Source organism: Podarcis liolepis (genome assembly GCF_965112155.1).
Source record: "Podarcis liolepis genome assembly, chromosome: 2".
Taxonomy (NCBI): Eukaryota; Metazoa; Chordata; class Lepidosauria; order Squamata; family Lacertidae; genus Podarcis; species Podarcis liolepis.
Genome location: NC_139555.1, coordinates 124,215,025 through 124,242,098, shown reverse-complemented (window position 1 = coordinate 124,242,098; position 27,074 = coordinate 124,215,025). Strand labels below are relative to the sequence as shown.

Here is a 27,074-nt window from a genome sequence, read left to right as displayed (position 1 = left end):
TACAAAAGGGGACTGGTTAAATAAACTATGTGAGTACCTGGAGTTAGCAAAATTGACAGATTTAATAAGGCATAAATCCAAAACTATAATACAGAAACAATGGGAATGCTTAAATGAATATTTATACAAGCAGGGCTCAAATACGAAAGTTTGGCTGTGCTTAGACTAAGCTTGTTAAGAATATAGAGAACATAAAGATTTGACGGATTATGAAAGAACCTAAGGAAGGGAAATGATTGAAGAACAGATGTAAAGGCGAGCAAGATAACTAAGAGACGTGTGGTGGAAGTTTTAAAAAATATTTTAACTAGGATTTATATATTGTAATGCTTGAAGGAGTCAAAATTAAGGGAGTGAAGCAATTAGCAATTCAAGCTAAAGAGCTAGCCCAGGAAAATGAAAAAAAAGAGCTAATATGATTCTGGGAGGAATTCCGGAAGAAATACAGGCTAAAGAGTTGGAAGAAACTTTGAGAACCTGTCTATGCTCCACCTCCATCGTTCTGCCCGGACACTGAGGTCCAGCGCCAAGGGCCTTCTGGCAGTTCCCTCAGTATGAGAAGCCAAGTAACAGTGAACCAGGCAGAGGGCCTTCTCGGTAGTGGCACCCATCCTGTGGAATGCCCTCCCATCAGATGTCAAAGAGAAAAATAACTACCAAACTTTTAGAAGACATCTGAAGGCAGCCCTGTTTAGGGAAGTTTTTAATGTTTAATAGGTTACTGTATTTTAGTGCTTTCTTGGAAGCCGCCCAGAGTGGCTGGGGAAACCCAGCCAGATGGGCGGGGTATAAATAATAAATTAGTAGTAGTACTCAAGGAGTTAGTTTGAAGGCAGAAGATGTGGAACGAGCCCATAGCTACCGAAGGCCCATGGGGAGAAAATCCCCCAGGAATGTAATGATTAAATTTTCTAGAAAGAAGCTGCAAAAGCAGGTATACCAGACTTTGAAGAAAATCTGGGATATCATATAGTTAAAGGTATGTATAGAGGAGAGTCCTTAAAGGAGAGCCAGTGTGTTGTAGTGGTTAAGAGCGGTAGTCTCGTAATCTGGTGAACTGGGTTCGCGTCTCCACTCCTCCACTTGCAGCTGCTGGGTGACCTTGGGCCAGTCACACTTCTCTGAAGTCTCTAAACCCCACTCACCTCACAGAGTGTTTGTTGTGGGGGAAGAAGGGAAAGGAGATTGTTAGCCGCTTTGAGACTCCTTTGGGTAGTGACAAAGCGGGATATCAAATCCAAACTCTTCTTCTTCTTAGGAAGTAATAGAGAATATAGGTAACCAATATTGGTTAAAAATTGGAGGACTATACAACAAAATTTCCAAAGTCCAAGAGACAGGAAATAGGAGTTTAGAAGAGCCAATAGAGGAACGATACAAACAAATGAACAGACAACCCAACTTATTCAAAAGATGTGGAGTAAGGAAGAACAAGTTAGCGAAGCAAAGGTTGAAAGGATAATGAAAGGAACAGATGAGATTAAAGTAAGCAAATTTAGAGAGCTGAAATTAAAATTATTTCTAAAATGGTACATAACTCCAGCCCAGCTTGCTAATATGGTAGCAGGACTGAATTCTAGCTGTTGGCACTGTGAATAAGTCAAGGGATGGTTTTCCCATATGTACAGGGAATTCCCAGAGGTAAAGGAATTCTGGGGGAAATCCTAAATGTTATTAATGAAATTTTTAAAGTGAAGCTCTCAATAGATTTTGATTTTATGACAATGGATATACTTGGAAACATGGCAACAGAGAAAGGTGACCAGTTTACCTTCAAAGCTATGATATTAGCGGGAAAGGCAACGATAGCTTTAGGTTGGAAAGAGAGAGGAAAATGGACAGTAGAGGCATGGAATACTTATTTGTTTGAACTTATTTCGTCGGACATTGTCGCAGTCATGTCACAGGAGACGTATGACAGCCCATGTCGCAAGCGTAGATTTCGGCAAACTTCACTTGAAATAGATACGCCCCCCACCCCCGTTCCTTCAAGCCCTCCTCATAAGGCTTGGTTTCAGACCCTTGATGATCTTGATTGACTCCTCTGCATCATCTTCATGAAATTTTCCCTTAGCATGTAGCTAGATGCAAACCTTAAATTTACTTTCCACAGTTGTTCCCATAAAGCAAAGTCAATGTTTTGTCCTACATCTCTGGCCCAGCTTCTCATTCATGATTTTATCATTTCATTCTTTGTATCCCACTCCAGTAACATTTAGATAATATTTTAACCCTGGAGCCTAATAACTCCCTTTCATACTGTGAGTTTTGTTCTGCAAATCCGTTTAAAACAATCTAACTTAAATGTTACATTCAACTGATGGTAAATTGACCAGTCTCCCTCCCACCTAGAGGAAGAAGTTCCCTTTATAGGGACCCCACATACAATGAAGCAATACCACACGGCCCTAAACCTAACCTCCTAATACATTGACCTCAGCGGGTATTGGTCTGCTGTGTCAAAGTTTTACTGGACGTTTGGACAATATTGGTGAGAGCACCTGTAATCTCAGGGTCACCACTTCCCCTTGAATAAGAATCACTTCCATCCGAACCAGTAAGTATGTCTGTAATTATGACAATCTGACCAATGCCTAGATGACTTAAGCCCTATATCAGACTCCTCTCCATGGGTTTCCCCCCAAATATAGAGCATGGTCCAATCCCCTGGACATTCTCAGACATACAGAAGTCCTTCTCAAGGTCATGAAGGAATCTGAAGAGGTGATTCAAGCAACACAAAAGAAGATGTCTCCTAAAGATCAGGAGGAACTTTCTGATAATAAGAGCCAGCAGTGAAAAGGAACTCCCTCAGAAGAGAGAGGACTCTCCTTCATTGGAGGTATTTAAGAAGAAGTTGGATGGCCATCTGTCATGGATGCTTGAAATGAGATTTCTGCATTGGCGGGAGTTGGACTAGATTCCAAATCTATCTATTATTCACCCTGCTGTGAGTTCTTGAATTGACTTTTTTACGAGGGAAATTTTATCTACATTCCATGCGCTGATATGCTTTCAACCCTGTATGAATTATTTGGTGGGCCAAGAGAGTGGCACTCTGACTGAAGCTCTTCCCACATTCCAAACACTAAGAAGATTTCTCTCTGGTGTGAATTCTGTGATGTAAAGTGAGACTGCAGCTGTGACTGAAGCTCTTTCCACATTCAAAGCACCGATAGGGTTTCTCCCCTGTATGGATTCTTTGGTGGGAAGTGAGATTATTTCTGTGACTGAAACTCTTCCCACATTCCAAGCACTGGTATGGTTTCTCTCCTTTATGAATTCTTTGATGGGAAGTGAGATGTGATCTGTGGCTGAAGCTCTTTCCACATTTCAAGCACTGATGTGGTTTCTCTCCTGTATGAATTCTTTGATGGGAAGTGAGATTCTGCCTGTGACTGAAACTCTTCCCACATTCGAAGCACTGATATGGTTTCTCCCCTGAATGAATTCTTTGATGGGAAGTGAGATTCTGCCTGTGACTGAAGCTCTTTTCACATTCCAAGCACTGATATGGTTTCTCCCCTGTATGAATTCTTTTGTGGGTAGTGAGATCCCCATTCTGACGAAACCTCTTTCCACATTCAAAGCACTGATAGGGTTTCTCTCCCGTATGAATTTTTTGATGGGAAGTGAGATTATACTTCCGACTGAAGCTCTTTCCACATTCTCTGCAGTGATACAATTTCTCTCCTCTGTGAATTCTTTCATGTGAAGTGAGGCTATCCCTCCGAATGAAGCTCTTTCGTTGATGGGAGGTGGACTGGGAGCTCTGGCCGATGTTCTCTCCATACTCTGAATATTTATTTGATTTCTCTGATATGTGGATTCTGTTGTGGTCCCCCTTGTTCTTCCCTTCCCATTCATCACCAACTGCAATGAAGAGAAAATATAATTATCGCCTCAGGAAGAAACCCACCACCCGAGCCCTCCCCCATCAATGCACTGCCACGTTAGGGTAAGTCGTGCTAACTCTGCATTGCTGCCCTGGACCCCAACACCACTCAGAGCGAAGGGGACGTGGTTCACATCCATCATTGAACAAAGTTAATGAATGCTTGTGATAAAGGAAGGACTGAAGTTAGATGTGAGGCCTTACAATAGTTTTCACTGCCTTTGTTGGCTGGTATTAACTGACATATTGCTTGGCTTTTATCTGGGATAGATTTGATTTGGCTCATTCCTGGAATCCACCCCATATGCAAGGTCAGTCATCTCTTTGGTCAATCAAATGCAAACAGAAGCCAAAACAACAAACCTGACAGAAGTTACTTCAACTTCCTAAAAACTCTCAAGCCCACATTTAAGAAGGCCCGGGTGGTTCAGACAAGCCTGGTCATTGTTTCAAAAGGCATGACTAGACAAAGAATATTCACGAACAGTTGATATCCCTCCATTCAGGGCTCACGGTGTGGATGTTAAAATCCCAGATGCTGTTGGTCTCCATCCAAATACTGGAGGTTCATCAAATAGAAAAGGGGTGTCCAACAGGTCGATCATTATCTACTGGTAGATCCCTGCAAGGTTTTGGTCAATCGCAGTCCATCGCTGGCCCCCTCCCGGATCCTCCTTCCATTGTTGGAGAATGGAAGACAGAGCTTACAAACCGAGGCTGGAGGCTGGTTTCCCCCCAGCGCTCCTTTGGTGCGTTGCTAATAAAAGCTCAACAACTTTGACCTAAACCCCTCAAAAACAGGGGTAGATCACTCCCAGTTTTTAATTCTGCGAGTAGATCGCAGTCTCTTGGAAGTTGGCCACCCCGAAATAGAGGTATGTATGGAATTTCAAAATTGATGTTTAATGAGAGGGTCCATGATCCCACAATTCTCCTCCTTGACTTCCTTACGCAAAGCTCTCTTGTCAGGATCCAGCAACATCCGTGCCTCCTCTGAAACAAGCAGGAACATCTTCACCCGCACACTCCCCATCAGCTGTTGCCTCAATCTAAATTTGGTCTAAATTTAAACTTTTTTATAAATCTCTTACTTCACTTCTCATTTCTCCTCTCATTTTCATGAGGAGACCAACTCTGTATACCGTATTTTTAGCTCCATAGGGTGCACCGGACCATAGGGCGCACTTAGTCTTTAGGGGGGAAATAAAGGGAAAAAATTTATTCCCCCCCCCCAGCCCCAAAGAGCAAAGAAACCAAGACAGTAAGCAGGATCCATCCTGCTGGCTGTCTTGGCTTCCTCTTTAGTCGCACGCAAACTCTCCAGCCGGGAGAGGCTGCGGGCGGCTTTGGCAGAAGCCAAGACAGCGAGCGGGATGGATCCCGCTAACTCTCTTGGCTTCATTTTTAGCCTCCGTCCCCAGAACAGGCAGCTATCCACAAGCCTTTTGATTGCGGTGGGAGTTCCCGCCAGGCTCCGAAGGCTTGCAGATAGCAGCCTGAAGCCTGAAGCCCGGGTGTGCAGCGCCAACCCCCGCTGCGCACCGACCCCTATCGCCCTCCAGGCTTCAGCGAAAGCCTGCATTTGCTCCATAGGACGCACAAACATTTCCTCTTCATTTCTGGAGGGGGAAAAGTGCGTCTGATAGAGCGAAAAATAAGGATAGTTTAATTGGTAACATAAGATGGAAAATGACTATTACTCACACTTAATCTAAGCCCAACGGCCACAATAGCTTTTGACTAGGAATTCGGCTATGCGAAGTTGAATGTTTTCTGTTCTCCGCTGTTTACCCTTTTTTGTTTCAATTTATACCAATTCATGAACTCAGTACTCATACTGATCACCAACGAGGAACGACATGTTATTCCTGCAAATTTATTCTGCAAGTTTTGAGATATTCAAATGACATGAGAAGAATGAGCCTATACATTTGTATCACTTATTAGTCCTATAATCCTTGCTTTTAAAAGCAATAAAAAGTTGTTCCAAAAAGAAAAGATAATGAGGCAACTCACGGAGGCCCCACCTGCAGTCAATCCTGAAATTAGGATCAGGTAATTTAAGAATTTAGGATCAGCTTCTAGTGCTGCGCGATGGATCAGTCATTTGTTCTGTTGCTCTGTTCTCTCCTATCTCTCCTCCTCCCCCCGCCCAATTTTAACCAATTCATGAACTCAGAACTGATACACTGACCACTAACGATGAACCATATGTTATAGAAATTCCTGCAAATTACTTCTACTAGTTTTGAGAATCACATGAGAAGACTAAGAAGACTCAGTCTACATATTTGTATCATATATTAGTCCTATAGGATCCTTTTTTTTAAAAGAAAAGGAAAAGTTATTCCTAAAAGAAAAGTAAAAGGCGAAACACAGAGGCCCCATCTGCAGTCAATCTTGAAATTAGGATCAGGTAATTTAAAGAATCATGGCTTCCAGTGCTGCGCGATGGATCAGTGAGTTCTCTGACATTGGTAGGGCATTCAGAGCCCAGTACTGGCGCTAATACATCACGGTGGCCGGGGAGCTGTGACGTATTCCTGGCTCAAATTGCCTGCAGATGTCAAAGGTGCTGGAAGGCAGGTGGAGGAGCCCAAAAAGGTGCCCACCTTCTCAAACTCCATCCGCCTGCCTGCCTCATCCCACCCCCAAAATGAGCAAGCCCCAGTACCTCTCCAGCCCCATCCATCCATGTCCCCATCTCCCCTCCCCTGGGACTCACCAGATCCCTCGGAGGTCCCTGGGAGGGAACGCTCAGAGGCTGTGAGGAGGGATGCAGGAGACAACCTGACCAGGTCAACTGTCCATCTTCCCCCTTCCATCCTCGCTAGGTTTACAGATTCAGTCTCTTTCATCCTTCCTGAGGAGTCGGTAAGCCACCACAAGCTGCAGGGTCCTGGGAGAGAGGAAGAAACAAAGGGAGCCTCAGAGGCCCTGCAGGGATTCTCCTGCCCTAGATATTCCCCTGCTCCTGGAGAAGCACAAATGGGGCAGCCCCTTCCCAACAGAAACCCCATTTGAAACATCTACAGTGATTCCAACTTAATCTGTTTGCACCTCACCCCACTTCGTAAGGCTGGCATGGTATGCACAGTAGTGACCCCATTGAACTCAGAGGGGCTTATGGATAGAACTTGGTGCAAAAACCAGGCACCATCCTGTCCCCAAACCTGAAAACTGCAGCCCCAGAGCATGGGCAGAATTCAGCCGAGTAGCTATTACATGTAGGTGCCCCCACGTCTCAGTGCAAGAGATGACTTAGCAGTTGAGCTGGCTGGGCCCCAAACCTCTTTCTGCTCATCACTAGAGCTGCTGAGAGACCCTAGAACGGGGGTCGGCAACCTGCGGCTCCAGAGCCGCATGCGGCTCTTTAAAGCCTTTGCTGCGGCTCCGGGGCAGAGGCGCGGGGCGGAGGCGAGGGGCGGGGGCGAGGGGAGGGCACAAGGGAAGTAGGTGAGGGGCGAGGGGAGGGCGCGAGGGAAGGAGGCGAGGGGCGGGGGCGAGGGGAGGGCGCGAGGGAAGGAGGCGAGGGGCGGGGGCGAGGGGAGGGCGCGAGGGAAGGAGGCGAGGGGCGGGGGCGAGGGGAGGGCGTGAGGGGAGGGCGCAAGGGGAGGGCGCAAGGGGAGGAGGCGGAGGAGTTAGTTGCCTGAAGCCACTGTTCAAAACTGGTCACTGTTTTGAAGGGGAGTGAAGAACACACACTCAAAAAAAGGTAACTTGTTAATTTAATGTTTATTATGTTTACTGATTTGTGCTTTGTGACTGTTTGAGGTGGGTTTTTTTCTTGGGAGGCTGGGCGGCGCGAAGAGAGGGAGGCTTGTGGTAGCGTTGGGGCTTGTCTCTAGCAAAGTAAGTCCTCGCTATTTGGTCACATGCGCAGCATTCTCCTTGTGGGGTTTAGGTGGCTTCGGAGCTCCAACACTTGCTTTGCCGGCTGCTTTCAAAAGCGTCGGAATCAGCTGTGCTGTTGCTGGGTAACCGGATTGTCCCAGCAGCCATCTTATCTGCCCATGTGGTCTTCTGAGGCGGCCGCCATCTTACTATAGGAAATTCCACGTGGGAGTTTGTTGCCTGAAGCCCCTTTTTAGTTGCCTGAAGCCCCTTTTTAGTTGCCTGAAGCCCCTTTTTAAACTTAAGCAGGGGGAAGTTTGGTGAATTGTTTTCCTTAACGTTATGCAACAACTTATTGCTGGTCTTTGTCGTCCCGCCTTTGTAAGCAGGCTGCATTGAAAGGGGGCATATACACTGGTCACTGTTTTGAAGGGGAGTGAAGAACACACACTCAAAAAAAGGTAACTTGTTAATTTAATGTTTATTTCTATGAGGAGGAGTAATTCTGAGGGGTCAAACAAAGAAATAATAAAAAGTGTCAAAAAAGGTATTTTTATAATGACGAATGCCTCATTATTATATATTATTTACATCAGGCACTGATTATGATTTATGGTACACTGGGGCCCTGATTAATTTTCTATGGCATTTTGGGGCATTGGTTATTGGGCATAGCAAGTTGCGGTCGCGTGGAATTTGTGCTTTGTGACCGTTTGAAGTGGGGTTTTTTTCTTGGGAGGCTGGGCGGCGAGAAGAGAGGGATTATTTTTATAATGACGAGGATGACATTGGGCCCTCATTATTAATTATTATTTACATCAGGCACTGATTATGATTTATGGTTCACTGGGGCCCTGGTTAATTTTCTTTGGCATTTTGTGGCATTGATTATGCAGTCACGGTCGCGTGGAATTCCACGTGGAGTTAGTTGCCTGAAGCCCCTTTTTAGTTGCTTGAAGCCCCTTTTTAAACTTAAGCAGGGGAAAGTTTGGTGAAAGTTTGGTGAATTGCTGCCAAGGAGTGTGGTGGAGTCTCCTTCTTTGGAGGTCTTTAAGCAGAGGCTTGACAACCATATGTCAGGAGTGCTCTGATGGTGTTTCCTGCTTGGCAGGGGGTTGGACTCGATGGCCCTTGTGGTCTCTTCCACATATGTATGTGAGCAGGTCTTCTCCAACATGAACTATATTAAAAACAAACACCGATCACGCCTCACAGATGACAGCTTGCAAGCCTGTGTGAAAATGAAGGTGACGTCTTACAGCCCTGATGTGCAGACACTGAGCACTGAGGTTCAGGAGCAAAAGTCCCATTAACCTGGTTACCTGGTTGTAAATTAAATATTTTAATTAGCTATTAATTTGTCCTTTTTTCTTGAGATTGACAGCTGACTGCACGATCCTGTATATATAGCATTAAGGCCAGAAACAATATATGCAGTGTTATATTTGTTTTAAATGTTGCAATGTTTTTGCAACATTTGTTGTTGTTTTTTCGGAAACGGGTCCAAGTGGCTCTTTTTGTCTTAAAGGTTGCAGACCCCTGCCCTAGAAGGTTGGGAATAGGATCTGGCTCCTGCTGTTTCTTAGCCACCTCCTCATTTTCCTTATTCACGCAAAATGGAGTGATTTTTGGTTGTGCTTTCTTTAGAGAAGCTCTCTTTGGAGCAGGGCCCGTGGCACTCTGAGAGAGACCAGAAATTTTGTAACCACTCCAGGTCAACACCATCTTTGCCCTTAATTCCATATCATGTTTCCTTATACCATTTGTAGCAATTAAAGCTTTTCTAACTTTAGTCTGCAGCAACTTCTGTGTCATTCACTTAGTGTTCTGCAGAATGCGGAGGCTAGACTGGTGACTGGGAGTAGCTGCTGGAACCATGTGACACCGCTCCTAAAGGAACTACTTTCAAAGTGTTGGTGCTGGCCTTTAAAGCCCTAAACGGCCTCTGCCCAGGATACCCGAAGGAGCATCTCCACCCCCATCCTTCAGCCTGGACACTGAGGTCCAGCACCAAGGGCCTTCTGGTGGTTCCCTCAGAGCAAGAAGAGAAGTTAGAGGGAAGCAGGCTGAGGGCCTTTTTGGTAGTGGCGCCCTCCCTGTGGAACACGCTCCCATCAGATGTCAAGGAAATAAAGAACCACACAACTTTTAGGAGACATCTGAAGGCAGCCCTGTATTGGGAAGTTTTTAATGTTTGATGTTTCATTATGTTTTTATATGTGCTGGAAGCAGCCCAGAGTGTCTGGGGAAACCCAGTCAAATGGGTGGCAGATAAATATTATTATTATCATCATCATTCACACAGGATGCTGATGACATGGCAGCTTCACCCCAGTACCTTGCCAGGGCAGGAGGGGCATGGTCTTCCTAAAAATGTTGAGCTGAGCAAGGCTTTAGTAGGCAGGGAGTAGAAGGAATGAGATAGGTTTTAGGTTATGTTATGCCTTTAATAGGTCATGCTATATTCTGGATTATGTTATGTTTTATAGATTATGTCTAAATAGGATGAGAGTTCGGAGATACGTGCAAATGTATATGTGAACCCGGTCTTTGGGTGGGTGTTTGATTTTCGTTGTTGTGTATACTGTGTATATACGGACAATGACAATAAATTTATCTAATGTCCTAATCTAATCTAATCTAATGCTGGATGCAGCTCCTGCTCCCAAGAGTGGCACATGCCAGTCTGTGCACTGGCTCAGCTGGGAGGGGGAAGATTTTTAACTGCTGATCCATCACAAGGTTGGAAACCAGATCTCACCCGGCCCTAGGGACTCCTCCCAAGAATCCTGGGAGCCAGAATTGGTTCAGGACCCTGAGAGTTGCAAGGAGACAGCTTCAGCCCTGCTGCCCAAAGACTGGAATTCCCAGAGTGGTCACCAATCCGCCCTTCTTGCCAGGGAACTCTGGGAATTGTATTTGGGTAGATGGTGGGAGAGGGTCTCCCCTCCAGTCTCCACACTTGGGGGGGGCTGTATCTCCCCACTCCACAGGGCTTCTCCTTCCTCGGATGCTTCTCTGTGTTATGAGATGCTTCGGAACCACGTTTTTGGGCCACGGCATGGCCAGGCAGGCGTGGATCCAAGTTTTATGTGGTGTAGGCTGTGCCCCTGGACATGATGTGTGATTTGATGGTGAGTTTCTTGCTGCTGTTGTGGAGCTGAAGCAAATTCTTGGCTCCCTTTGGGCTTAGCAATATTTCCTACAGCATTCTTGTTGAAGGGCATTGGAGAGTTAGGTGAGGGACACTTTTCTGTTTTTCCATCAAGCCCCCAGACAAGAATGCTACAGCATCAGCCCCAAACACTCAGTCTCATAACAAAAAATAATCAACAGGGTTAGGGCTGAGGGTAGGGGAAGTACAATCATGATCTTTCCAGTCCTCTAGAAGCTGACCCTTTTGGTCATTTTGGTCATGGAGCCAAATATCTGTTCCCAAGTTTAAAGAGTCTAAACTCTGCATCCAAGAGTATTAAAAGAACTCCAGGTCATAGAATCAGAATCATAGAGTTGGAAGAGACCTGGCAGACGTGAAAAAAAACTGGGCCAAAACAAGATGAATTTTAACAGGGAGAAATGTAAAGTATTGCACTTGGGCAAAAAAAAATGAGAGGCACAAATACAAGATGGGTGACACCTGGCTTGAGAGCAGTACATGTGAAAAGGATCTAGGAGTCTTGGTTGACCACAAACTTGACATGAGCCAACAGTGTGATGCGGCAGCTAAAAAAGCCAATGCAATTCTGGGCTGCATCAATAGGAGTATAGCATCTAGATCAAGGGAAGTAATAGTGCCACTGTATTCTGCTCTGGTCAGACCTCACCTGGAGTACTGTGTCCAGTTCTGGGCACCACAGTTCAAGAAGGACACTGACAAACTGGAACGTGTCCAGAGGAGGGCAACCAAAATGGTCAAAGGCCTGGAAACGATGCCTTATGAGGAACGGGTAAGGGAGCTGGGCATGTTTAGCCTGGAGAAGAGGAGGTTAAGGGGTAATATGATAGCCATGTTCAAATATATAAAAGGATGTCACATAGAGGGAGAAAGGTTGTTTTCTGCTGCTCCAGAGAAGCGGACACGGAGCAATGGTTCCAAACTACAAGAAAAAAGATTCCACCTAAACATTAGGAAGAACTTCCTGACAGTAAGAGCTGTTCGACAGTAGAATTTGCTGCCAAGGAGTGTGGTGGAGTCTCCTACTTTGGAGGTCTTTAAGCAGAGGCTTGACAACCATATGTCAGGAGTGCTCTGATGGTGTTTCCTGCTTGGCAGGGGGTTGGACTCGATGGCCCTTGTGGTCTCTTCCAACTCTATGATCCTATGATCCTATGATTCTATGATTTCATGACAATGGGTATAATTTAAAATTTAAAAATTGTATGAGAAAATTTAAAAATTGTAAGAACATAATATATGTATGTAAGAAATCCTAAACTCGAATAAAATAAAATAAATTTTAAATAAAGAAAGTAATGCAAAACAGATTAATCAATCCGACTTTTAAAAACAACTCCTAAAACAGCAATTTAACATGAATTTTACTATCTAACGAGAGCACTGATCCATAAAATGAAAGCAATAATCAATGTACTGTACTATAAAAGAAAGAAGGCAGTACTTTAGATTCAAATTCAAATTATTATTTTTTCTTACCTGCACTGATTGATAGACATTGTTTGGATGGGGGGCTTTTATACATTGCCGCAGTCACACAATCAATCAAAAACAGAGAACAAGCCACAGTCACAAAAAGGAAAAAGCCAAATAAAAACACAATTTCTTTTAGCAAAAAAAAAAGCACCAGATATAAGCTCCAAATATCACCTCCGAACACTGCAATTGAAAATGGAAGGCTTTGATTACAATGGGGGGGGGGCGCAGATTAGCAGCGCAACAGTGAAAACAGAAGCTCAGGAGCACGTTCGTCTTGCGAAGCAAAGTTCGCAAACTGGAACACTGACTTCCAGGTTTGCAGCATTCGAGTTCAAAGTTGTTCAGGAACTAAGCTGTTTGAGAACCGAGGTACCACTGTATATAGACATGGTTGCCATACATCCAGAATTGTAAACAGCGTCTGGGCGGAAATTGCTGAAATGTCCGGGAAAATCTCGACATATAGCAGCCCATGTCGCAAGCGTAGATTTCGGCAAACTTCATTTGAAGTTTTCCCTTAGCATATATACAAGCTTTCAAACTGTGAGTTTTGTTCTGCAATTCCATTTTTTAAAATCTAACTTAAATGTTGCATTCAACTGATGGTAACTTGACCAGTCTCCCTCCCACCTAGAGGAAGAAATTCCCTTTATAGGGACCCCACATACAATTAAGCAATACCACACGGCCCTAAACCTAAACTCCCAATACATCAACCTCAGCGGGTAAACATTCGGTCTGCTGTGTCAAAGTTTTACTGGACGTTTGGACAATATTGGCAAGAGCACCTGTAATCTCACAGTTACCACCTCCCCTGGAAGAATCACTTCTGTCCAAACCAGTAAGTATGTCTGTAATTATGACAATCTGACCAATGCCCAGATGACTTAAGCCCTATATCGGACTCCTCTCCATGGATTCCCCCCTGAATATAGAGCATGGTCCAATCCCCTGGACATTCTCAGACTTACATAAGTCCTTCTCAAGTTCTTCAATGAATCTAAAGAGGTGATTCAAGCAACACAAAAGGAGATTTCTCCTAAAGATCATTCCAAACACTAAGAGGTTTTCTCTCTTGTATGAGTTATTTCATGGGAAGCAAGACTCTGGCTCTGACTGAAGCTCTTCCCACATTCCAAGCACTGATAGGGTTTCTCCCCTGTATGAACTTTTTGATGCAAAGTGAGCTTGGTCTTTTGACTGAAGCTCTTTCCACTTTCCAAGCACTGATAGGGTTTCTGATCTGTATGAACTTTTTGATGCAAAGTGAGGCTGTCCTTTCGACTGAAGCTCTTCCCACATTCCAAGCACTGATAGGGTTTCTCCCCTGTATGGATTCTTTGATGGGAAGTGAGACTTTGGCTGTGACTGAAGCTCTTTCCACATTGCAAGCACTGAAAGGGTTTCTGCCCCGTATGGATTCTTTGATGGGAAGTGAGCCTGTGGCTGTGACTGAAGCTCATTCCGCAATCCAAGCACTGAAAGGATTTCTCCCCTGTATGAATTCTTTGATGACAAGTGAGATGTTGTCTGTGACTGAAGCTCTTTCCACAATCCAAGCACTGATAGGGTTTCTCCTCTGTATGGATTCTTTTATGGATTATGAGATGGGGGCGTTGACTGAAGCTCTTCCCACATTCCAAGCACTGATAGGGTTTCTCCCCTGTATGGATTCTTTTATGGATTATGAGATGGGGGCTTTGACTGAAACTCTTCCCACATTCAAAGCACTGATAGGGTTTCTCTCCTGTATGTATTCTTTGATGCAAAGTGAGGCTGTCCTTTCGACTGAAGCTCTTCCCACATTCCAGGCACTGATAGGGTTTCTCCCCTGTATGAATTCTTTGATGGGTAGTGAGGTTATCGCTGTTACGGAAGCTCTTCCCACATTCGAAGCACTGATATGGTTTCTTCCCTGTATGAATTCTTTGATGGGAAGTGAGACCCTGCGTCTGACTGAAGCTTTTTCCACATTCCAAGCACTGAAAGGATTTCTCCCCTGAATGAATTCTTTGATGGGAAGTGAGACTCTGCCTGTGACTGAAGCTCTTCCCACATTCCAGGCACTGAAAGGGTTTCTCCCCTGTATGAATTCTTTGATGGGAAGTGAGAGTATGCCTGTGACTGAAGCTCTTTTCACACTCCTGGCACTGATAGGGTTTCTCCCCTGTATGAATTCTTTGATGGCAAGTGAGTTGTGCGCTTTGATTAAAGCTCTTTCCACATTCTAAGCACTGATAGGGTTTCTCCCCTGTATGAATTCTTTGATGGCAAGTGAGTTGTGCGCTTTGATTAAAGCTCTTTCCACATTCTAAGCACTGATAGGGTTTCTCCCCTGAATGAATTCTTTGATGGGTAGTGAGATCCCCATTCTGACGAAACCTCTTTCCACATTCAAAGCACTGATAGGGTTTCTCCCCCGTATGAATTCTTTGATGGCGAGTGAGATTATCCTTTCGACTGAAGCTCTTTCCACATTCTCTGCAGTGATACAATTTCTCTCCTCTGTGAATTCTTTCATGTGAAGTGAGGCTATCCCTCCGAATGAAGCTCTTTCGTTGATGGGAGGTGGACTGGGAGCTCTGGCCAATGTTCTCTCCATACTCTGATATGTGGATTCTGTTGTGGTCCCCCTTGTTCTTCCCTTCCCATTCATCACCATCTTTAATGAAGAGAGAAGATAATTATCGCCTCAGGAAGAAATGGAGCTCCAGATTATTGAACAGAGTTCCCCGCCCCCCCAACTCACTAAGAGACTTGAGAGTGCTCCGTTTCAGCCTCAAGAGGACAGCCTTGAAGTCTAACTTAACGGCATTGTAGATGTGTGGCATCTTCAATCACCCAACATTTCAGCACACCTGAGGGGTGCCTGACTCTCTTGAAACCAATGGGCCACGCTGCCAGCATACTGTGACCGGGGCACAGATGACACAGAACCATCAAACCCACCACCCGACCCCTCCCCCATCAATGCACTGCCATGTTAGGGTAAGTCGTGCTAACTCTGCATTGCTGCCCCGGACCCCAACACCACTCAGAGCGAAGGGGACGTGGTTCACATCCATCATTGAACAAAGTTAATGAATACTTGTGATAAGGGAAGGACTGAAGTTAGATGTTTACGTTGCCTTTGTTGGCTTCGCTGCGGGATCACATTCATCCGGTGCTATACCAGCTGCACTGGCTCCCGGTGGAGTACAGGATCAGGTTTAAGGTGCTGGTTTTAACCTTTAAAGCCCTATACGGCCTAGGACCCTCGTACCTACGGGACCGCCTCTCCTGGTATGCCCCACAGAGAAACCTACGGTCTACAAATAATAACACCCTCAAGGTCCCAGGCCTCAGAGAGGTTAGGCTGGCCTCAACTAGAGCCAGGGCCTTCTCGGCTGCAGCTCCAACCTGGTGGAATGCTCTGTCACAAGAGACTAGGGCCCTGCGGGATCTGACATCTTTCCGCAGGGCCTGCAAGACAGAGTTGTTCCGCCAAGCTTTTGGTCAGGGCGCAGCCTGACTCCCTCCTCCGGCAAACCTGCACAGAATTTTGTTTAATCGGTTGCCATCAATTTGATTTTAACTAATTTTTATAATGAAATATTTTTAGAATGTGTTATTATTTGATTGTTATTTGACTGTTGTTAGCCGCCCTGAGCCCGGCTCGGCTGGGGAGGGCGGGATATAAATAAAATTTATTATTATTATTATTATTATATTAACTGACATATTGCTTGGCTTTTATTTGGGATAGATTTGATTTGGCTCAATCCTGGAATCCACCCCATATGCAAGGTCAGTCATCTCTTTGGTCAATCAAATGCAAACAGAAGCCAAAACAACAAACCTGACAGAAGTTACTTCAACGTCCCTAAAAACTCTCAAGCCCACATTTAAGAAGGCCTGGGTGGTTCAGACAAGCCTGGTCATTGTTTTAAAAGGCATGACAAGACGAAGAATATTCACAGAGAAAACAGTTGATATCCCTCCATTCAGGGCTCACGGTGTGGATGTTAGAATCCCAGATGCTGTTGGTCTCCTTCTAAATAGTGGAGGTTCATCAAATAGAGCAGGGGTGTCCAACAGGTCGATCACAATCTACTGGCAGATCCTTGCGAGGTTTTGGTCAATCGCTGGCCCCCTCCCGGATCCTCCCTCCATTGTTGGTGAATGGAAGACAGGGCTTACAAACCGAGGCTGGGGGCTGTCCCCTCCCCCCAGCGCTCCTTTGGTGAGTTGCTAATAAAAGCTCAACAACTTTGACCTGAACCCCTCAAAAACAGGGGTATATCACTCGCAAGTAGATTGCAGTCTCTTGGAAGTTGGCCACCCCGAAATAGAGGTATGTATGGAATTTGAAAATTAATGTTTAATGAGAGGGTCCATGATCCCACAATTCTCCTCCTTGACTTCCTTACGCAAAGCTCTCTTGTCGGGATCCAGCAACGTCCCTGCCTCCTCTGAAACAAGCAGGAACATCTTCACCTGCACACTCCCCATCAGCTGTTGCCTCAATCTAAATTTGGTCTAAATTTAAACTTTTTTCTAAATATCTTTCTTCGCTTTGAATCTCCTCTCATTTTCATGAGGAGACCAACTCTGTATACCGTATTTTTAGCTCCATAGGGTGCACCGGACCATAGGGCACACCGAGTCTTTGGGGGGAAATAAAGAAAAAAAAATATCCCCCCCAGCCCCAAAGAGCAAAGAAGCCAAAACAGTGAGTGGGATCCATCCTGCTGGCTGTCTTGGCTTCCTCTTTAGTCGCACGCAAACTCTCCAGCCGGGAGAGGCTGCGGGCAGCTTTGGCAGAAGCCAAGACAGCGAGCGGGATGGATCCCGCTAGCTCTCTTGGCTTCGTTTTTAGCCTCCGTCCCCAGAACAGGCAGCTATCCACAAGCCTTTTGAGCGCGGCAGGAGTTCCCGCCAGGCTCCGAAGGCTTGCAGATAGCAGCCTGAAGCCTGAAGCACGGGTGTGCAGCGCCAACCCCCGCTGCGCACCGACTCCTATCGCCCTTCAGGCTTCAGCGAAAGCCTGCATTCGCTCCATAGGACGCACAAACATTTCCTCTTCATTTCTGGAGGGGAAAAAGTGTGTCCGATAGAGCGAAAAATAAGGATAGTTTAATTAGTAACGTAAGATGGAAAATGACTATTACTCACACTTAATCTAAGCACAACGGCCACAAGAGCTTTTGACTAGGAATTCGGCTATGCAAAGTTGAATGTTCTCTGTTCTCCGCTGTCTTTTTTGTTTAAATTTATACCAATTCATGAACTCAGAACTCATACACTGATCACCAACGAGGAACGACATGTTATTCCTGCAAATTTATTCTGCAAGTTTTGAGATATTCAAATGACATGAGAAGAATGAGTCTATACATTTGTATCATTTATTAGTCCTATAATCCTTGCTTTTAAAAGCAATAAAAAGTTGTTCCAAAAAGAAAAGATAATGAGGCAACACACGGAGGCCCCACCTGCAGTCAATCCTGAAATTAGGATCAGGTAATTTAAGAATTTAGGATCAGCTTCTAGTGCTGTGCAATGGATCAGTCACTTGTTCTGTTGCTCTGTTCTCTCCTATCTCTCCTCCTCCCCCCGCCCAATTTAAACCAATTCATGAACTCAGAACTGATACACTGACCACTAACGATGAACCATATGTTATAGAAATTCCTGCAAATTACTTCTACTAGTTTTGAGAATCATATGAGAAGACTGAGAAGACTCAGTCTACATATTTGTATCATTTATTAGTCCTATATGATCCTTGTTTTTAAAAGAAAATGAAAAGTTATTCCTAAAAGAAAAGTAAAAGGTGAAACACAGAGGCCCCATCTGCAGTCAATCTTGAAATTAGGATCAGGTAATTTAAAGAATCATGGCTTCTAGTGCTGCGCGATGGATCAGTGAGTTCTCTGACATTGGTAAGGTATTCAGAGCACAGTACTGGCACCAATACATCGCGGTGGCCGGGGAGCTGTGACGTATTCCTGGCTCAAATTGCCTGCAGATGTCAAAGGCGCTGGAAGGCAGGTGGAGGAGCCCAAAAAGGTGCCCACCTTCTCAAACTCCATCCGCCCGCCTGCCTCCCCCCACCCCCAAAATGAGCAAGCCCCAGTACCTCTCCAGCCCCATCCATCCATGTCCCCATCTCCCCTCCCCTGGGACTCACCAGATCTCTCGGAGGTCCCTGGGAGGGAACGCTCAGAGGCTGTGAGGAGGGATGCAGGAGACAACCTGACCAGGTCAACTGTCCATCTTCCCCCTTCCATCCTCGCTAGGTTTACAGATTCAGTCTCTTTCATCCTTCCTGAGGAGTCGGGAAGCCACCACAAACTGCAGGGTCCTGGGAGAGAGGAAGAAGCAAAGGGAGCCTCAGAGGCCCTGCAGGGATTCTCCTGCCCTAGATATTCCCCTGCTCCTGCAGAAGCACAAATGGGGCAGCCCCTTCCCAAAAGAAACCCCATTTGAAACATCTACTGCGATTCCAACTTAATCTGTTTGCACCTCACCCCACTTCGTAAGGCTGGCATGGTATGCACATTAGTGACCTGAGAGTAGACCCCATTGAACTCAGTGGGGCTTATGGATAGAACTTGGTGCAAAAACCAGGCACCATCCTGTCCCCAAGCCTGAAAACTGCAACCCTAGAGCATGGGCAGAATACAGCCGAGTAGCTATTACATGTAGGTGCCCCCACATCTCAGTGCAAGAGATGCCTTAGCAGTTGAGCTGGCTGGGCCCCAAACCTCTTTCTGTTCCTCATTAGAGCTGCTGAGAGACCCTAGAAGGTTGGGAATAGGATCTGGCTCCTGCTGTTTCTTAGCCACCTCCTCATTTTCCTTATTCACGCAAAATGGAGTGATTTTTGGTTGCGCTTTCTTTAGAGAAGCTCTCTTTGGAGCAGGGCCCGTGGCACTCGGGGAGAGACCAGAAATTTTGTAACCCCTCCAGGTCAACACCATCTTTCCCCTTAATTCCTTTTTTAAAAGAAAAATACATGTTTTTATTAGGAATTCCAACATAACAATTTTAACAAAAATACATCATCCACATTATTCCCCCCCATTTCCCCTTAAAAAAGAAAAAAAAATCCCTCCCCACCCCCAAGACTTCCCCCAGCTCCTCTCTCTGGTTTCACAACACATAATTTTATCTGCATGTTATAAAATTGTAAAAATCCTCAATTTATCTCTATATATTACCAATAAAGAGTTTGTAATGAAGTTGGGAAATCGGAGAAGAGGAGGAGGAGGAGGAGTTTGGATTTGATATCCCGCTTTATCACTACCCGAAGGAGTCTCAAAGCGGCTAACATTCTCCTTTCCCTTCCTCCCCCACAACAAACACTCTGTGAGGTGAGTGGGGCTGAGACTTCAGAGAAGTGTGACTGGCCCAAGGTCACCCAGCAGCTGCAGGTGGAGGAGTGGAGACGCGAACCCGGTTCACCAGATTACAAGTCTACCGCTCTTAACCAGAACACCACACTGGCTCTTAGTTAAGGTAAAACTTTGGCTCATGCTAAAGAAGAGCATTATGGGAGAGCCAAACACTGTAGAATTCTTGGAATGTGGAGAAGAGTGACTAGTGGGGTGCCACAGGGTTCTGTCTTGGGCCCGGTCTTATTCAACATCTTTATCAACGACTTGGATGATGGACTCAAGGGCATCCTGATCAAATTTGCAGATGACACCAAACTGGGAGGGGTGGCTAACACCCCAGAGGACAGGATCACACTTCAAAACGACCTTGACAGATTAGAGAACTGGGCAAAAATAAACAAGATGAATTTTAACAGGGAGAAATGTAAAGTATTGCACTTGGGCAAAAAAAATGAGAGGCACAAATACAGGATGGGTGACACCTGGCTTGAGAGCAGTACATGTGAAAAGGATCTAGGAGTCTTGGTTGACCACAAACTTGACATGAGCCAACAGTGTGATGCGGCAGCTAAAAAAGCCAATGCAATTCTGGGCTGCATCAATAGGAGTATAGCATCTAGATCAAGGGAAGTAATAGTGCCACTGTATTCTGCTCTGGTCAGACCACACCTGGAGTACTGTGTCCAGTTCTGGGCACCACAATTCAAGAAGGACACTGACAAACTGGAACGTGTCCAGAGGAGGGCAACCAAAATGGTCAAAGGCCTGGAAACGATGCCTTATGAGGAACGGCTAAGGGAGCTGGGCATGTTTAGCCTGGAGAAGAGGAGGTTAAGGGGTGATATGATAGCCATGTTCAAATATATAAAAGGATGTCACATAGAGGAGGGAGAAAGGTTGTTTTCTGCTGCTCCGGAGAAGCGGACACGGAGCAATGGATCCAAACTACAAGAAAGAAGATTCCACCTAAACATTAGGAAGAACTTCCTGACAGTAAGAGCTGTTCGACAGTGGAATTTGCTGCCCAGGAGTGTGGTGGAGTCTCCTTCTTTGGAGGTCTTTAAGCAGAGGCTTGACAACCATATGTCAGGAGTGCTCTGATGGTGTTTCCTGCTTGGCAGGGGGTTGGACTCGATGGCCCTTGTGGTCTCTTCCAACTCTATGATTCTATGATTCTATGATCTGCTTCTTTAATTGCAGACTTTCTGTCTCAAAGAGTGTGAATAAGTTATCTTCTCCATCTGCAGGAAGGAAGTTCCTAGCTGATTTGTAGTCTTGACACCTGGCTATCTTAGATGCCCTTTCTGTGTGAAAAAGGTTATGAAGCTTAATTTACAACTCAAAGAATCTGGTCTGGCTTTGGGAATGCTTTTCATCTTCAAGGCCTTTTGATAAACAGGATTCGGCTGTCGAGGCTCCTAAGAAGCCTGAGTTATTGTTCTTCTATCTAACCATTGGCGAGTTGCTAATTAATCTAAAGAACTGATTGGCTTTTGAGTTTTGAATCCATGTGGGTTCAAAGGGGATAAATCCTAAGGAAGCCAACTTGCAATTCCCTAACATACCTTGCCATGTGAGACCATTGTCTTGCAAAGAGGACTTGCCCTGATGCCAGGAATGCGGAGAACAGTTCTGTTTCACACTTTCATTCTCGTTGTGAGTATGTTCTGTAGTTAGTGATATTGAAAAATTTGAATAATCTTGGTTTTTAAAAAATTCTGGAAAAAGGACTTTTCCCTGTTACTGTCTCTTATGCCTTTCTGCCGGGGAAGCCAAACCAGTACCTGACCGCTTAGTCGCCTACCAGAGCCTGGTGGATTTCTGTCTGTGACACAGAAAAGTGACACAGTGTGGGGCAGTCTGGAAAAACTGGAGAATAATCTCCTTCCTTAGCTTACTTTTCAGGGCTGTTCTAAGATAAGGAAGTGGTGGCAGCAAACTACTGTTTCTGTTTCTTTATGTTCTGAAAAAGTGTCGGCGCACCCCCCCCCCTCTCATCCGGGTCTTGACGGAGTTGGAAGGCAGACTGGAGAGGTGAGAGACTGTTCACGAATGATACACAAGCCGCAATACCTCTTCATCTCCCCTCCCCTGGGACTCACCAGATCTCTTGGAGGTCCCTGGGAGGCAACACTCAGAGGCTGTGAGGAGGGATGCAGGAGACAACCTGGCCAGGTCAACTGTCCATCTTCCCCCTTCCATCCTCGTCCGGTTTACAGATTCAGTCTCTCTCATCCTTCCTGAGGAGTCGAGAAGCCACCACAAGCTGCAGGGCCCTGGGAGAGAGGAAGAAGCAAAGGGAGCCTCAGAGGCCCTGCAGGGATTCTCCTGCCCTAGATATTCCCCTGCTCCTGCAGAAGCACAAATGGGGCAGCCCCTTCCCGACAGAAACCCCATTTGAAACATCTCCAGTGATTCCAACTTAATCTGTTTGCACCTCACCCCACTTCTTAAGGATGGCATGGTATGCACACTAGTGACCTGAGAGTGGACCCCATTGAACTCAGTGGGGCTTATGGATAGAACTTGGTGCAAAAACCAGGCACAATTCTGTCCCCAAGCCTGAAAACTGCAGCCCCAGAGCATGGGCAGAATACAGCCGAGTAGCTATTACATGTAGGTGCCCCCACGTCTCAGTGCAAGAGATGCCTTAGCAGTTGAGCTGGCTGGGCCCCAAACCTCTTTCTGTTCCTCATTAGAGCTGCTGAGAGACCCTAGAAGGCTGGGAATAGGATCTGGCTCCTGCTGTTTCTTAGCCACCTCCTCATTTTCCTTATTCACGCAAAATGGAGTGATTTTTGGGTGTGCTTTCTTTAGAGAAGCTCTCTTTGGAGCAGGGCCCATGGCACTCGGGGAGAGACCAGAAATTTTGTAACCACTCCAGGTCAACACCATCATTTCCCTTAATTCCATATCATGTTTCCTTATACCATATGTAGCAATTAAAGCTTTTCTAACTTTAGTCTGCAGCAACTTCTGTGTCATTCACTTAGTGTTCTGCAGAATGCGGAGGCTAGACTGGTGACTGGGAGTGGCTGCTGGAACCATGTAAGACCGCTCCTAAAGGATCTACTTTCAAAGTGTTGGTGCTGACCTTTAAAGCCCTAAACGGCCTTGGCCCAGGATACCCGAAGGAGCATCTCCACCCCCATCATTCAGCCTGGACACTGAGGTCCAGCACCAAGGGCCTTCTGGTGGTTCCCTCAGTGCAAGAAGAGAAGTTACAGGGAAGCAGGCTGAGGGCCTTCTTGGTAGTGGCCCCCTCCCTGTGGAACACGCTCCCATCAGATGTCAAGGAGATGAGTAACTCTGTGACCTTTAGAAGACACCTGAAGGCAGCCCTGTATATTATATGTGCTGGAAGTCGCCCAGAGTGTCTGGGAAAACCCAGTCAACTGGGTAGCAGGTAAATATTATTGTTGTTGTTGTTGTTTTGTTGTTGTTGTTATCATTCACACAGGATGCTGATGACATGGCAGCTTCACCCCAGTGTCTTGCCAAGGCAGGAGGGGCATGAGTCTTTCTAAAAATGTTGAGCTGAGCAAGGCTGGATAGAATCATAGAATCACAGAATCTTAGAGTTGGAAGAGACCACGAGAGCCATCGAGTCCAACCCCCTGCCAAGCAGGAAACACCATCAGAGCACTCCTGACATATGGTTGTCAAGCCTCTGCTTAAAGACCTCCAAAGAAGGAGACTCCCCCAACAAGGAAGGCAGCATCTTGATCCAAAGGAAGAAGAGAGTCGCAGACCTGCTGGACACTCAGCCCCTCCCTGGCTTGGCAGAGAGGAATTGGGGGCAGGACCCTCTGCTCCCTGACTTGGGGGTCTCCCCCCCCCATGCATGAGCTGAACGGGGTGGGGATGTCTCCTCCCTTGCAGCCCTGGGACCCCCCTTCTCCCCGCTGCACCCCAAGGGGGAAGAGAGAAGAGACTCACCGGATTCCAGGAGGGGCACCGAGGAAGTTTTTGCAAAGCAGAGAGAACAAAGCAGCCTCCTCTTTGCTGGCAGGAAGGGACTGGGCAGGGAGGGGCTTCTGCTCGGGAGGACCTTGCCCTCCCCCGCCCTCCCCTTCCTGTCCTCTCTAGGAATCCAGCTCTGCTCCTTTTAACCCTTGGCAAGCCGAGGGCACCCAGACCGCCCCTCCCTCTCCCTGCCTGCTTCTGCGCTCTAGGGGCTGCCCTCCCTTCTCCATCTGGGCCAAGGACTCTGCATCAAGGCCCCCCCCCATCTTATGCAGACTGACTACAAGGGAGGTGGGGGGGTTCCCGGGTACCATTCTGCCGTGTGCATCTGGATCCCTACTTTGAAATGACTAAATAATTGAATGTTAAAGGGCCTTTCCTGGAAGCGCCTTCCCTGGGACCCACCGGCAGGGTACGAGGGATCCGGCTGCGAAGTTGGGGACCTGCAGGGTTTCCTTGGAAGTCTCTCCCCCCTCCACCCGCATTTCTCTTTCCCTGGGGGGCCAAGAGATGCTCCCCTGCCCTGCACCCCCAGGGGCCCCTTTGCGGAAACTGAAGTGCGATGCCCACCAAAGGGAAGGCGAAGGTGAAGGACCCCTGGACATTTGTCCGCAGACAGCTCCCCCCCCTTTCTTCCCCCACACCAAACATAACCACAGTTTTGAAAATCCCCCATACTCTGGGAATGTGCAGATTTCGCAGCTTTCTGTAAACCAGAGGCGGGGAAGAAGTGGCCAAAGAACCACCTTGCAGAAAAGGGGTCTTGTGGGCTGAGGTGCAGGATCCCTGAGGATCCAGTACAGGAAGAACTGAACAGGGAAGAACTGCCCCCCCCCATCATAGAGGGGGGGTGGCACCCCCGCCTGACTCGCAGAAATAGACTCCCGGAGGAGCAAGCAAGGGAGGCGGATGGGCAGAGAGGACAAAGAGATGAAGATGCAGTGATGGGGAAGGGAGGGGCCCCCAAAAAGGGCCCTTACTGGGCCCCGGATCTATGCAATCCAGCTGCAAAGTGGGAACCCAACACCTGCAGGGCTTGCCTGGCAGGATGAAGCCCCTCCCCCCCAGGAGATTACCCTCCCCCCACGCACAATAACACTGGAACATTCAAAAGGTAAAGGACCCCTGGACGGTTACATCCAGTCAAAGGCGACAGTGGGGTTGGGGCGCTCGTCTCCGCTGTCAGGCCGAGGGGGCTGGCGTTTGACCCCAAACAGCTTTTCCGGGTCACGTTGCCAGCAGGACTAAACCGCTTCTGGCACGACGGGGTACAGCACATTGGTGAAAACCAGAGTGCACAGAAATGCCACAACTGCTTGCACTGGTATGTTTTTGAACTGCTAGGTTGGCAGAAGCTGGGACACAGCAACGGGAGCTCACCCCGTTGTGGGGATTTGAACCCCGACCTCCCTTTTCCTTCAGATGAGGGTCCCCATCACCAAAGAGGGCCCTCAGGGTTGACTCCCCAGGGAGGGGGTGGAAAGAGGCTCAGGAGCCAACTCCCAGGGGCCACGGTTCCATTGTCCCTCTTCCAAAAAAAGTTGATTGACATTAAAATGGTGAGGGGTGTGTGGCATCATCTCATCCATTAGACTGGGAGGAAGAGGGTGTGGGAGGGAAGCCCAGCCAAGCATTGCCAGGGGACGGTTGGGGACGCTGGCAGAGAATTTCCTGGAGGGGCTCCAGAGCTGCCTTGGCATCTTCCTCCTGCACAGGAATCTACTTGAAGTAAAGCGGGGGGTGGGGGTCCTATTCCCACCGCACCCCCTTCCTCCACGGGGGTTGGATTCATGGAATCCTAGAGCCAGCCAGCAAAAATCACAGAGAGCATGTGAAGCTAACTCTTTATTAGCAGAAACAAGGACTGCTCCAGGGAGCCAGGAATGGTCAGCACTCAACTCTTCTCAGTAGTTGCAGAGATCCGGGTGGAAGAATCTGCAGCCCAGCCCTTTGCGGTTCTGACGCACAAGAGCCAACTCCTAGGGGCTGATCGGCTTTGCCAATAAAATATTTGTGGGGTCCTGGCACCCCCAAACTGGCACTGCCATTCAAATAGTGTGTGTGCACGGCATCATATGATCAATTCTGCTGGACAGTGATTGCCTGGGCCCTCCTATTATTTTATTCAAGTCGGCACATCTGCTGAGAAATAAGCCAGGTCAGAAGTAAGCCAGGTGGTACATGGGGAGTGATTTTCAGCCCCATGGAACCTTCAATGTGGGGTTCCTCAGGGCTCAAGCCTATCCCCCAGGTTGTTCAACATCTACATGAAACTGCTGGGTGGGCTTATCTGGAGGTTTGGAGTACGTTGTCAGCAGTATGCTGATGACACTCAGCTCTGTTTCTCCTTCACATCTGCAGGTGAGGCAGTGGAAGTGCTGGACCAGTGTCTTGCCTTGGTAATGGACTGGAGAGCCAACAAACTTAAGCTCAATCCAGATAAGACCAAGGCACTGATAGTCGGTGGTTCCCTAGGCCACCTGCTCTTCACGGGGTCACGTTTCCTCCAAAGGAGCAGGTTCACAGCTTGGGGGTACTCCTGGAGCCTTTGCTGTCGCTCGAGGCTCAGGCAGCCTCAGTGGCCCGGAGTGCCTTCCATCAGCTTCAGTAGTAGAAGTAGAAGCTGTGAGGATACTGTCTACTTTGGTCTCATTTCAGTCAGGAAGGGAAAGATCTTCTAGAAAGAGAAGAATCCCAAGCCAGTTACGAAGGGTGTGGTGACCCCCTGGGTCTTCTATACTGTCAGAAGTACCTCAGGAGCGTGGAAACTGACAGAAAGTACCACCTTGTTTAAGAATCAAAATATTAAGCTGCAACAGCTAAATTAAGGAGCTGAAGTGAAATAACTGGAAATAAGCTCAGCATTGGCCATGCTCTCTAGACACCTGTAACATCGAAGAGGAATAACTTAAAAGAAGCAACAGAAGTTTAAAAGAAGCTGTGCATTTGCTACTTTGTTTAGAAGCCTATAACGCACACCAAATTTAGTACAATTTATTAATAGGTTTACTGTTTCCTGAAAGAGCATTATCTATCTCCTGACACATCCTTTGCTTTTTTCAACTTTGTTCTGTAAAATAATCTTTCTTGTTTGTTCAACTTCTGCCAGAGTCTCCAAGGATCATTGTTTACGTTCACACAGAAAGATAATCCTATTTTATTTTAAACTATCCCAATAATAATTGGGACAAAATATTTTAAAAGCTGGCAAAGAGACCTTGCCAATTTTATATGGCAAGGGAAGAAAGCCAGAATAAAATCAGAAATAATGATGGGGCCAAACGAAACGGGGGCATTTGCAGTCCTAGATTTAAGAAGATATTTTGAAGCAGCGTGCTGGAGT

At 46.7% G+C, this 27,074-nt stretch overlaps 3 protein-coding genes across 5 annotated transcripts in view; 1 reads left to right on the top strand and 2 right to left on the bottom strand.

Moving 5' to 3' along the window:
* LOC310699299 (vomeronasal type-2 receptor 26-like) overlaps positions 1–27,074 on the top strand; it is a gene marked incomplete at its 3' end in the record, with an annotated part of 299,229 nt that overhangs the window by 116,978 nt on the left and 155,177 nt on the right. The window lies entirely within an intron of this gene.
* The window catches only part of LOC310701644 (uncharacterized protein), a 55,854-nt gene that overhangs the window by 13,238 nt on the left and 15,542 nt on the right, over positions 1–27,074 (bottom strand). The window lies entirely within an intron of this gene.
* LOC310701700 (uncharacterized protein) lies at positions 1,419–24,826 on the bottom strand. Of its 3 annotated transcripts, XM_083492981.1 has the most exons (5): positions 23,705–24,826; positions 21,868–22,041; positions 18,556–18,729; positions 6,621–6,794; positions 1,419–3,873 (listed from the first exon to the last, which is right to left on the bottom strand). In XM_083492981.1, the coding sequence occupies exons 2-5, from the start codon at positions 21,998–22,000 to the stop codon at positions 3,089–3,091; spliced, it is 1,266 nt and encodes a 421-aa protein (XP_083349107.1). In that variant the 5' UTR covers positions 22,001–22,041; positions 23,705–24,826; the 3' UTR covers positions 1,419–3,088. The 3 variants fall into 3 exon arrangements, with proteins under 3 accessions (XP_083349107.1, XP_083349108.1, XP_083349109.1); XM_083492982.1 differs by lacking the exon at positions 21,868–22,041; XM_083492983.1 differs by lacking the exons at positions 18,556–18,729; positions 21,868–22,041.

Excerpts from the sequence above, each read along its gene's own strand:
- LOC310701700 (XM_083492981.1), bottom strand. The coding sequence starts at position 22,000 with ATGAGAGAGACTGAATCTGTAAACCGGACGAGGATGGAAGGGGGAAGA. Across the intron at positions 6,795-18,555 it reads AGGGACCTCCGAGAGATCTG|GACCCTGCAGCTTGTGGTGG; the intron begins GTGAGTCCCAGG and ends CCTCTCTCCCAG. Across the intron at positions 3,874-6,620 it reads AGGGACCTCCGAGGGATCTG|TTGGTGATGAATGGGAAGGG; the intron begins GTGAGTCCCAGG and ends TCTTCATTGCAG.